Raw genomic sequence first — 12,379 nt, 5'->3', positions numbered from 1 at the left:
CAGGAGGACCAGGGTTGGGCTGTCAGGGGTACCGGAGGACCAGGGTTGGGCTGTTGGGGGGTACCGGAGGACCAGGGTTGGGCTGTTGGGGGGTACCGGAGGACATGGGTTGGGCTGTCAGGAGGACCAGGGTTGGGCTGTTGGGGGGTACCGGAGGACCTCTGTGGTTCTCTTGTGATGTGACATGCTGTCATCTGTCCCAACAGAGACTGAAGGAGGTGGCCTTCCCTCAAGCAGAGGTGCTGAAGAAGGCTCTTCTCAAGTTATATGAGCAGGAGCATGCACAGTATCTCATCAAGAAGGTAACAAGGCTTCTGCCCACCTCTGTAGACCTTCCTGCCCACCTCTAGACCTTCCTGCCCACCTCTGTAGACCTTCCTGCCCACCTCTAGACCTTCCTGCCCACCTCTGTAGACCTTCCTGCCCACCTCTGTAGACCTTCCTGCCCACCTCTAGACCTTCCTGCCCACCTCTAGACCTTCCTGCCCACCCCTAGACCTTCCTGCCCACCCCTAGACCTTCCTGCCCACCCCTAGACCTTCCTGCCCACCCCTAGACCTTCCTGCCCACCTCTGTTGACCTTCCTGCCCACCTCTGTTGACCTTCCTGCCCACCTCTGTAGACCTTCCTGCCCACCTCTGTTGACCTTCCTGCCCACCTCTAGACCTTCCTGCCCACCTCTGTAGACCTTCCTGCCCACCTCTAGACCTTCCTGCCCACCTCTGTAGACCTTCCTGCCCACCTCTAGACCTTCCTGCCCACCTCTGTTGACCTTCCTGCCCACCTCTGTTGACCTTCCTGCCCACCTCTGTAGACCTTCATGCCCACCTCTAGACCTTCCTGCCCACCTCTAGACCTTCCTGCCCATCTCTAGACCTTCCTGCCCATCTCTAGACCTTCCTGCCCACCTCTGTAGACCTTCCTGCCCACCTCTAGACCTTCCTGCCCACCTCTAGACCTTCCTGCCCACCTCTAGACCTTCCTGCCCACCTCTGTAGACCTTCCTGCCCACCTCTAGACCTTCCTGCCCACCTCTAGACCTTCCTGCCCACCTCTAGACCTTCCTGCCCACCTCTAGACCTTCCTGCCCACCTCTGTAGACCTTCCTGCCCACCTCTAGACCTTCCTTCCCACCTCTCTAGACCTTCCTGCCCACCTCTGTTGACCTTCCTGCCCACCTCTGTAGACCTTCCTGCCCACCTCTGTAGACCTTCCTGCCCACCTCTAGACCTTCCTGCCCACCTCTAGACCTTCCTGCCCACCTCTAGACCTTCCTGCCCACCTCTGTAGACCTTCCTGCCCACCTCTAGACCTTCCTGCCCACCTCTGTTGACCTTCCTGCCCACCTCTGTTGACCTTCCTGCCCACCTCTGTTGACCTTCCTGCCCACCTCTGTAGACCTTCATGCCCACCTCTAGACCTTCCTGCCCACCTCTAGACCTTCCTGCCCACCTCTAGACCTTCCTGCCCACCTCTGTAGACCTTCCTGCCCACCTCTAGACCTTCCTGCCCACCTCTAGACCTTCCTGCCCACCTCTAGACCTTCCTGCCCATCTCTGTAGACCTTCCTGCCCACCTCTAGACCTTCCTGCCCACCTCTAGACCTTCCTGCCCACCTCTAGACCTTCCTGCCCACCTCTAGACCTTCCTGCCCACCTCTGTAGACCTTCCTGCCCACCTCTAGACCTTCCTTCCCACCTCTCTAGACCTTCCTGCCCACCTCTGTTGACCTTCCTGCCCACCTCTGTAGACCTTCCTGCCCACCTCTGTAGACCTTCCTGCCCACCTCTAGACCTTCCTGCCCACCTCTAGACCTTCCTGCCCACCTCTAGACCTTCCTGCCCACCTCTAGACCTTCCTGCCCACCTCTAGACCTTCCTGCCCACCTCTAGACCTTCCTGCCCACCTCTGTAGACCTTCCTGCCCACCTCTAGACCTTCCTGCCCACCTCTGAGACCTTCCTGCCCACCTCTGTAGACCTTCCTGCCCACCTCTAGACCTTCCTGCCCACCTCTGTAGACCTTCCTGCCCACCTCTGTAGACCTTCCTGCCCACCTCTAGACCTTCCTGCCCACCTCTCTAGACCTTCCTGCCCACCTCTCTAGACCTTCCTGCCCACCTCTCTAGACCTTCCTGCCCACCTCTGTAGACCTTCCTGCCCACCTCTAGACCTTCCTGCCCACCTCTAGACCTTCCTGCCCACCTCTGTAGACCTTCCTGCCCACCTCTAGACCTTCCTGCCCACCTCTGTAGACCTTCCTGCCCACCTCTAGACCTTCCTGCCCACCTCTAGACCTTCCTGCCCACCTCTGTAGACCTTCCTGCCCACCTCTGTAGACCTTCCTGCCCACCTCTCTAGACCTTCCTGCCCACCTCTAGACCTTCCTGCCCACCTCTAGACCTTCCTGCCCATTCTCCAACTTTATACCCTCAGTAGAGCCCTCTGCCCACCGGGTTTGGTTGATTTTCTGATGCGTGTGTGTGTGTGTGTCACTACTGTGTGTGTGTGTCACTACTGTGTGTGTAGAAAGCGGAGGAGGCAACCCTGGCGCAGCAGCAGTGGAAGCAGCAGGCGCTAGAAGCAGAGCGGGAGCGTGTGGTGGAACTGCAGCGGCGCCAACGGGAACAACAGCAGTTCGGCGTCTTCGAGGAGATGATCAGGTATGAGAGGAACATCACTGCCAACAGAAACTTCATCTCAATTTAATCGTTTTTTTCATTTGCATTTAAGAAATGTAATTTTGAATTTAATATGTTTGTAATTTGTTTTGGACAAATGAGTGAATCATTGAGTTCATGAAATAGTCTACAAGTTCAATTTATGATTTGAAACTGGATTGAATGAATATAGCATCATTTCCCCCAGTGCAGTCAAAATGTGATTTTCCTCTTTTCTATATACTTCCACACTCTGATGTTGGAATAGTACTGTGAAAACTGATGATAATGCCCTTTTAGTGTCAGAGCTGTTTGAAAAGGTCACCGGAAACTTCCGCCTGTTTTGGCGTGGTGACATCACCAGTTTTCCCCTCCCAACTCAGACCACTCACTGACAGCCGTAGCAAAAGTCTTGCTTGAGAAATTACTCTTTGCTAAGTAGCTATTTTTGTTTATAGTTTTCATTTGGTCAAAAATCGCAGTAAGGTACAATAACTATTACCCAGAAAAGATTTGATATTAAGATCAAAATGGCTGCATTGGAATTTTTTTTAATATTCAAATATTGATCAATATTGACACTAATGTGACTCCATAATCAGACGGCAGGAGCTGGAGAAGGAGAGGCAGCGTATCCTTCAGGAGTTTCATGCTCCTGGGACCCCTCCCCCCGATGCACCGCTCCTCCCAGGGATCCAGGGCCCTCCTCTGCCCCTGGCCGTGTCCCCCACCCCCCCTCAGAGCCCGGGGGACAGCGCCAGCCGGGTCAGACCGCCTGGCGGCAGCACCGGGCCCACGGCACTCCCCACCTTCGACCGGACGCTCAAACCTATGAGCGCTAGTGAGTAAAAACACACTGAGTGGACAAAACATTAGGGACACCTGCTTTTTCCATGACATAGACTGACCAGGTGAATCCAGGTAAAAATCTATGATCCCCTATTGAGGAGACGGGTTAAAGAATAGAAGGGCTGTTTAATCTGGCTCCACAACGTAGAATAGAAGGGCTGTTTAATCTGGCTCCACAACATAGAATAGAAGGGCTGTTTAATCTGGCTCTACAACGTAGAATAGAAGGGCTGTTTAATCTGGCTCCACAACGTAGAATAGAAGGGCTGTTTAATCTGGCTCCACAACATAGAATAGAAGGGCTGTTTAATCTGGCTCTACAACGTAGAATAGAAGGGCTGTTTAATCTGGCTCCACAACGTAGAATAGAAGGGCTGTTTAATCTGGCTCCACAACATAGAATAGAAGGGCTGTTTAATCTGGCTCTACAACGTAGAATAGAAGGGCTGTTTAATCTGGCTCCACAACGTAGAATAGAAGGGCTGTTTAATCTGGCTCCACAACGTAGAATAGAAGGGCTGTTTAATCTGGCTCCACAACGTAGAATAGAAGGGCTGTTTAATCTGGCTCCACAACATAGAATAGAAGGGCTGTTTAATCTGGCTCTACAACGTAGAATAGAAGGGCTGTTTAATCTGGCTCCACAACGTAGAATAGAAGGGCTGTTTAATCTGGCTCCACAACGTAGAATAGAAGGGCTGTTTAATCTGGCTCCACAACGTAGAATAGAAGGGCTGTTTAATCTGGCTCCACAACGTAGAATAGAAGGGCTGTTTAATCTGGCTCCACAACGTAGAATAGAAGGGCTGTTTAATCTGGCTCCACAACGTAGAATAGAAGGGCTGTTTAATCTGGCTCCACAACGTAGAATAGAAGGGCTGTTTAATCTGGCTCCACAATGTAGAATAGAAGGGCTGTTTAATCTGGCTCCACAACGTAGAATAGAAGGGCTGTTTAATCTGGCTCCACAAAGTAGAATAGAAGGGCTGTTTAATCTGGCTCTACAACGTAGAATAGAAGGGCTGTTTAATCTGGCTCCACAACGTAGAATAGAAGAGCTGTTTAATCTGGCTCCACAACGTAGAATAGAAGGGCTGTTTAATCTGGCTCCACAACGTAGAATAGAAGGGCTGTTTAATCTGGCTCCACAACGTAGAATAGAAGTGCTGTTTAATATTGCTCCACAACGTAGAATAGAAGGGCTGTTTAATCTGGCTCCACAATGTAGAATAGAAGGGCTGTTTAATCTGGCTCCACAATGTAGAATAGAAGGGCTGTTTAATCTGGCTCCACAACGTAGAATAGAAGGGCTGTTTAATCTGTCTCCACAACGTAGAATAGAAGGACTGTTTAATCTGTCTCCACAACGTAGAATAGAAGGGCTGTTTAATCTGTCTCCACAACGTAGAATAGAAGGGCTGTTTAATCTGGCTCCACAACGTAGAATAGAAGGGCTGTTTAATCTGGCTCCACAACGTAGAATAGAAGGGCTGTTTAATCTGGCTCCACAACGTAGAATAGAAGGGCTGTTTAATCTGGCTCCACAAAGTAGAATAGAAGGGCTGTTTAATCTGGCTCCACAACGTAGAATAGAAGGGCTGTTTAATCTGGCTCCACAAAGTAGAATAGAAGGGCTGTTTAATCTGGCTCCACAACGTAGAATAGAAGGGCTGTTTAATCTGGCTCCACAACGTAGAATAGAAGGGCTGTTTAATCTGTCTCTACAACGTAGAATAGAAGGGCTGTTTAATCTGGCTCTACAACGTAGAATAGAAGGGCTGTTTAATCTGGCTCTACAACGTAGAATAGAAGGGCTGTTTAATCTGGCTCTACAACGTAGAATAGAAGGGCTGTTTAATCTGGCTCCACAACGTAGAATAGAAGGGCTGTTTAATCTGGCTCCACAACATAGAATAGAAGGGCTGTTTAATCTGGCTCCACAACATAGAATAGAAGGGCTGTTTAATCTGGCTCCACAACGTAGAATAGAAGGGCTGTTTAATCTGGCTCTACAACGTAGAATAGAAGGGTTGTTTAATCTGGCTCCACAACGTAGAATAGAAGGGTTGTTTAATCTGTCTCCACAACGTAGAATAGAAGGACTGTTTAATCTGGCTCCACAACGTAGAATAGAAGGGGTTTAATCTGGCTCCACAACGTAGAATAGAAGGACTGTTTAATCTGGCTCTACAACATAGAATAGAAGGGTTGTTTAATCTGGCTCCACAACGTAGAATAGAAGGGCTGTTTAATCTGGCTCCACAACGTAGAATAGAAGGGCTGTTTAATCTGGCTCCACAAAGTAGAATAGAAGGGCTGTTTAATCTGGCTCTACAACGTAGAATAGAAGGGCTGTTTAATCTGGCTCCACAACGTAGAATAGAAGAGCTGTTTAATCTGGCTCCACAACGTAGAATAGAAGGGCTGTTTAATCTGGCTCCACAACGTAGAATAGAAGGGCTGTTTAATCTGGCTCCACAACGTAGAATAGAAGTGCTGTTTAATATGGCTCCACAACGTAGAATAGAAGGGCTGTTTAATCTGGCTCCACAAAGTAGAATAGAAGGGCTGTTTAATCTGGCTCCACAATGTAGAATAGAAGGGCTGTTTAATCTGGCTCCACAACGTAGAATAGAAGGGCTGTTTAATCTGTCTCCACAACGTAGAATAGAAGGACTGTTTAATCTGTCTCCACAACGTAGAATAGAAGGGCTGTTTAATCTGTCTCCACAACGTAGAATAGAAGGGCTGTTTAATCTGGCTCCACAACGTAGAATAGAAGGGCTGTTTAATCTGGCTCCACAAAGTAGAATAGAAGGGCTGTTTAATCTGGCTCTACAACGTAGAATAGAAGGGCTGTTTAATCTGGCTCCACAACGTAGAATAGAAGAGCTGTTTAATCTGGCTCCACAACGTAGAATAGAAGGGCTGTTTAATCTGGCTCCACAACGTAGAATAGAAGGGCTGTTTAATCTGGCTCCACAACGTAGAATAGAAGTGCTGTTTAATATGGCTCCACAACGTAGAATAGAAGGGCTGTTTAATCTGGCTCCACAAAGTAGAATAGAAGGGCTGTTTAATCTGGCTCCACAATGTAGAATAGAAGGGCTGTTTAATCTGGCTCCACAACGTAGAATAGAAGGGCTGTTTAATCTGTCTCCACAACGTAGAATAGAAGGACTGTTTAATCTGTCTCCACAACGTAGAATAGAAGGGCTGTTTAATCTGTCTCCACAACGTAGAATAGAAGGGCTGTTTAATCTGGCTCCACAACGTAGAATAGAAGGGCTGTTTAATCTGGCTCCACAACGTAGAATAGAAGGGCTGTTTAATCTGGCTCCACAACGTAGAATAGAAGGGCTGTTTAATCTGGCTCCACAAAGTAGAATAGAAGGGCTGTTTAATCTGGCTCCACAACGTAGAATAGAAGGGTTGTTTAATCTGTCTCCACAACGTAGAATAGAAGGACTGTTTAATCTGGCTCCACAACGTAGAATAGAAGGGCTGTTTAATCTGGCTCCACAACGTAGAATAGAAGGGCTGTTTAATCTGGCTCCACAACGTAGAATAGAAGGGCTGTTTAATCTGGCTCCACAAAGTAGAATAGAAGGGCTGTTTAATCTGGCTCCACAACGTAGAATAGAAGGGCTGTTTAATCTGGCTCTACAACGTAGAATAGAAGGGCTGTTTAATCTGGCTCTACAACGTAGAATAGAAGGGCTGTTTAATCTGGCTCTACAACGTAGAATAGAAGGGCTGTTTAATCTGGCTCCACAACGTAGAATAGAAGGGCTGTTTAATCTGGCTCCACAACATAGAATATAAGGTCTGTTTAATCTGGCTCCACAACATAGAATAGAAGGGCTGTTTAATCTGGCTCCACAACGTAGAATAGAAGGGCTGTTTAATCTGGCTCTACAACGTAGAATAGAAGGGTTGTTTAATCTGGCTCCACAACGTAGAATAGAAGGGTTGTTTAATCTGTCTCCACAACGTAGAATAGAAGGACTGTTTAATCTGGCTCCACAACGTAGAATAGAAGGGGTTTAATCTGGCTCCACAACGTAGAATAGAAGGACTGTTTAATCTGGCTCTACAACATAGAATAGAAGGGCTGTTTAATCTGGCTCCACAACGTAGAATAGAAGGGCTGTTTAATCTGGCTCCACAACGTAGAATAGAAGGGCTGTTTAATCTGGCTCTACAACGTAGAATAGAAGGGCTGTTTAATCTGGCTCCACAACGTAGAATAGAAGGGCTGTTTAATCTGGCTCCACAACATAGAATAGAAGGGCTGTTTAATCTGGCTCTACAACGTAGAATAGAAGGGCTGTTTAATCTGGCTCCACAACGTAGAATAGAAGGGCTGTTTAATCTGGCTCCACAACGTAGAATAGAAGGGCTGTTTAATCTGGCTCCACAACGTAGAATAGAAGGGCTGTTTAATCTGGCTCCACAACATAGAATAGAAGGGCTGTTTAATCTGGCTCTACAACGTAGAATAGAAGGGCTGTTTAATCTGGCTCCACAACGTAGAATAGAAGGGCTGTTTAATCTGGCTCCACAACGTAGAATAGAAGGGCTGTTTAATCTGGCTCCACAACGTAGAATAGAAGGGCTGTTTAATCTGGCTCCACAACGTAGAATAGAAGGGCTGTTTAATCTGGCTCCACAACGTAGAATAGAAGGGCTGTTTAATCTGGCTCCACAACGTAGAATAGAAGGGCTGTTTAATCTGGCTCCACAACGTAGAATAGAAGGGCTGTTTAATCTGGCTCCACAATGTAGAATAGAAGGGCTGTTTAATCTGGCTCCACAACGTAGAATAGAAGGGCTGTTTAATCTGGCTCCACAAAGTAGAATAGAAGGGCTGTTTAATCTGGCTCTACAACGTAGAATAGAAGGGCTGTTTAATCTGGCTCCACAACGTAGAATAGAAGAGCTGTTTAATCTGGCTCCACAACGTAGAATAGAAGGGCTGTTTAATCTGGCTCCACAACGTAGAATAGAAGGGCTGTTTAATCTGGCTCCACAACGTAGAATAGAAGTGCTGTTTAATATTGCTCCACAACGTAGAATAGAAGGGCTGTTTAATCTGGCTCCACAATGTAGAATAGAAGGGCTGTTTAATCTGGCTCCACAATGTAGAATAGAAGGGCTGTTTAATCTGGCTCCACAACGTAGAATAGAAGGGCTGTTTAATCTGTCTCCACAACGTAGAATAGAAGGACTGTTTAATCTGTCTCCACAACGTAGAATAGAAGGGCTGTTTAATCTGTCTCCACAACGTAGAATAGAAGGGCTGTTTAATCTGGCTCCACAACGTAGAATAGAAGGGCTGTTTAATCTGGCTCCACAACGTAGAATAGAAGGGCTGTTTAATCTGGCTCCACAACGTAGAATAGAAGGGCTGTTTAATCTGGCTCCACAAAGTAGAATAGAAGGGCTGTTTAATCTGGCTCCACAACGTAGAATAGAAGGGCTGTTTAATCTGGCTCCACAAAGTAGAATAGAAGGGCTGTTTAATCTGGCTCCACAACGTAGAATAGAAGGGCTGTTTAATCTGGCTCCACAACGTAGAATAGAAGGGCTGTTTAATCTGTCTCTACAACGTAGAATAGAAGGGCTGTTTAATCTGGCTCTACAACGTAGAATAGAAGGGCTGTTTAATCTGGCTCTACAACGTAGAATAGAAGGGCTGTTTAATCTGGCTCTACAACGTAGAATAGAAGGGCTGTTTAATCTGGCTCCACAACGTAGAATAGAAGGGCTGTTTAATCTGGCTCCACAACATAGAATAGAAGGGCTGTTTAATCTGGCTCCACAACATAGAATAGAAGGGCTGTTTAATCTGGCTCCACAACGTAGAATAGAAGGGCTGTTTAATCTGGCTCTACAACGTAGAATAGAAGGGTTGTTTAATCTGGCTCCACAACGTAGAATAGAAGGGTTGTTTAATCTGTCTCCACAACGTAGAATAGAAGGACTGTTTAATCTGGCTCCACAACGTAGAATAGAAGGGGTTTAATCTGGCTCCACAACGTAGAATAGAAGGACTGTTTAATCTGGCTCTACAACATAGAATAGAAGGGTTGTTTAATCTGGCTCCACAACGTAGAATAGAAGGGCTGTTTAATCTGGCTCCACAACGTAGAATAGAAGGGCTGTTTAATCTGGCTCCACAAAGTAGAATAGAAGGGCTGTTTAATCTGGCTCTACAACGTAGAATAGAAGGGCTGTTTAATCTGGCTCCACAACGTAGAATAGAAGAGCTGTTTAATCTGGCTCCACAACGTAGAATAGAAGGGCTGTTTAATCTGGCTCCACAACGTAGAATAGAAGGGCTGTTTAATCTGGCTCCACAACGTAGAATTCGAAGTGCTGTTTAATATGGCTCCACAACGTAGAATAGAAGGGCTGTTTAATCTGGCTCCACAAAGTAGAATAGAAGGGCTGTTTAATCTGGCTCCACAATGTAGAATAGAAGGGCTGTTTAATCTGGCTCCACAACGTAGAATAGAAGGGCTGTTTAATCTGTCTCCACAACGTAGAATAGAAGGACTGTTTAATCTGTCTCCACAACGTAGAATAGAAGGGCTGTTTAATCTGTCTCCACAACGTAGAATAGAAGGGCTGTTTAATCTGGCTCCACAACGTAGAATAGAAGGGCTGTTTAATCTGGCTCCACAAAGTAGAATAGAAGGGCTGTTTAATCTGGCTCTACAACGTAGAATAGAAGGGCTGTTTAATCTGGCTCCACAACGTAGAATAGAAGAGCTGTTTAATCTGGCTCCACAACGTAGAATAGAAGGGCTGTTTAATCTGGCTCCACAACGTAGAATAGAAGGGCTGTTTAATCTGGCTCCACAACGTAGAATAGAAGTGCTGTTTAATATGGCTCCACAACGTAGAATAGAAGGGCTGTTTAATCTGGCTCCACAAAGTAGAATAGAAGGGCTGTTTAATCTGGCTCCACAATGTAGAATAGAAGGGCTGTTTAATCTGGCTCCACAACGTAGAATAGAAGGGCTGTTTAATCTGTCTCCACAACGTAGAATAGAAGGACTGTTTAATCTGTCTCCACAACGTAGAATAGAAGGGCTGTTTAATCTGTCTCCACAACGTAGAATAGAAGGGCTGTTTAATCTGGCTCCACAACGTAGAATAGAAGGGCTGTTTAATCTGGCTCCACAACGTAGAATAGAAGGGCTGTTTAATCTGGCTCCACAACGTAGAATAGAAGGGCTGTTTAATCTGGCTCCACAAAGTAGAATAGAAGGGCTGTTTAATCTGGCTCCACAACGTAGAATAGAAGGGCTGTTTAATCTGGCTCCACAACGTAGAATAGAAGGGCTGTTTAATCTGGCTCCACAAAGTAGAATAGAAGGGCTGTTTAATCTGGCTCCACAACGTAGAATAGAAGGGCTGTTTAATCTGGCTCCACAACGTAGAATAGAAGGGCTGTTTAATCTGGCTCCACAACGTAGAATAGAAGGGCTGTTTAATCTGTCTCTACAACGTAGAATAGAAGGGCTGTTTAATCTGGCTCTACAACGTAGAATAGAAGGGCTGTTTAATCTGGCTCTACAACGTAGAATAGAAGGGCTGTTTAATCTGGCTCTACAACGTAGAATAGAAGGGCTGTTTAATCTGGCTCCACAACGTAGAATAGAAGGGCTGTTTAATCTGGCTCCACAACATAGAATAGAAGGGCTGTTTAATCTGGCTCCACAACATAGAATAGAAGGGCTGTTTAATCTGGCTCCACAACGTAGAATAGAAGGGCTGTTTAATCTGGCTCTACAACGTAGAATAGAAGGGTTGTTTAATCTGGCTCCACAACGTAGAATAGAAGGGTTGTTTAATCTGTCTCCACAACGTAGAATAGAAGGACTGTTTAATCTGGCTCCACAACGTAGAATAGAAGGGGTTTAATCTGGCTCCACAACGTAGAATAGAAGGACTGTTTAATCTGGCTCTACAACGTAGAATAGAAGGGCTGTTTAATCTGGCTCCACAACGTAGAATAGAAGGGCTGTTTAATCTGGCTCCACAACGTAGAATAGAAGGGCTGTTTAATCTGGCTCCACAAAGTAGAATAGAAGGGCTGTTTATTCTGGCTCCACAACGTAGAATAGAAGGGCTGTTTAATCTGGCTCTACAACGTAGAAGGGATGAAATACAACACAAGATTCCCATTTCAATGACAGAGGATAACACATGAATTAAAGCAGTTATTTCTGAAAACATGATGGTTGATGATGGGCTATTGTCCCTCCTCTGTCCAGACACTATGGATGGCATGGTGGATGGGATCCGGCAGCTGGCAGTGCCCTCAGAGCTCTGCAGCAGCTTCCTCAGGCTAGCTGATTCCAACACCAGCCGAGCTGTGGAGACCTGTGGCATCCTCTGTGGTAAACTGGTAAGACCTGACTTGTATACAGCAACAGCTTCACTAAAATCATAGTTATTCTACAGCAAAACGTATTGATGTGGGTGTGTGTAGGGCTGTCATGGTGACCGTATTACGGGGCTGTTACGGTGACCGTGTTACGGGGCTGTTACGGTGACCGTGTTACGGGGCTGTTACGGTGACCGTATTACGGGGCTGTTACGGTGACCGTGTTACGGGGCTGTTACGGTGACCGTGTTACGGGGCTGTTACGGTGACCGTATTACGGGGCTGTTACGGTGACCGTATTACGGGGCTGTTACGGTGACCGTGTTACGGGGCTGTTACGGTGACCGTGTTACGGGGCTGTCACGGTGACCGTGTTACGGGGCTGTCACGGTGACCGTGTTACGGGGCTGTCACGGTGACCGTGTTACGGGGCTGTCACGGTGACCGTGTTACGGGGCTGTTACGGTGACC

General features: G+C 46.8%; 1 protein-coding gene across 2 annotated transcripts in view; it reads left to right on the top strand.

The window, feature by feature from the left end:
- LOC139577359 (STAM-binding protein-like A) overlaps positions 1-12,379 on the top strand; it is a 32,726-nt gene that overhangs the window by 6,901 nt on the left and 13,446 nt on the right. For both annotated transcript variants that reach the window (XM_071404418.1, XM_071404417.1), the window contains exons 4-7: positions 207-302; positions 2,528-2,661; positions 3,261-3,499; positions 11,796-11,929. In XM_071404418.1, the coding sequence (XP_071260519.1) occupies positions 207-302; positions 2,528-2,661; positions 3,261-3,499; positions 11,796-11,929 (603 nt within the window). The remainder of the gene's footprint in view (positions 1-206; positions 303-2,527; positions 2,662-3,260; positions 3,500-11,795; positions 11,930-12,379) is intronic.

This window comes from Salvelinus alpinus, chromosome 5, assembly GCF_045679555.1.
Source record: "Salvelinus alpinus chromosome 5, SLU_Salpinus.1, whole genome shotgun sequence".
Taxonomy (NCBI): domain Eukaryota; kingdom Metazoa; phylum Chordata; class Actinopteri; order Salmoniformes; family Salmonidae; genus Salvelinus; species Salvelinus alpinus.
Note: the sequence above shows the minus strand (reverse complement) of the source record. Positions and strands in the feature narration are given on the sequence as shown.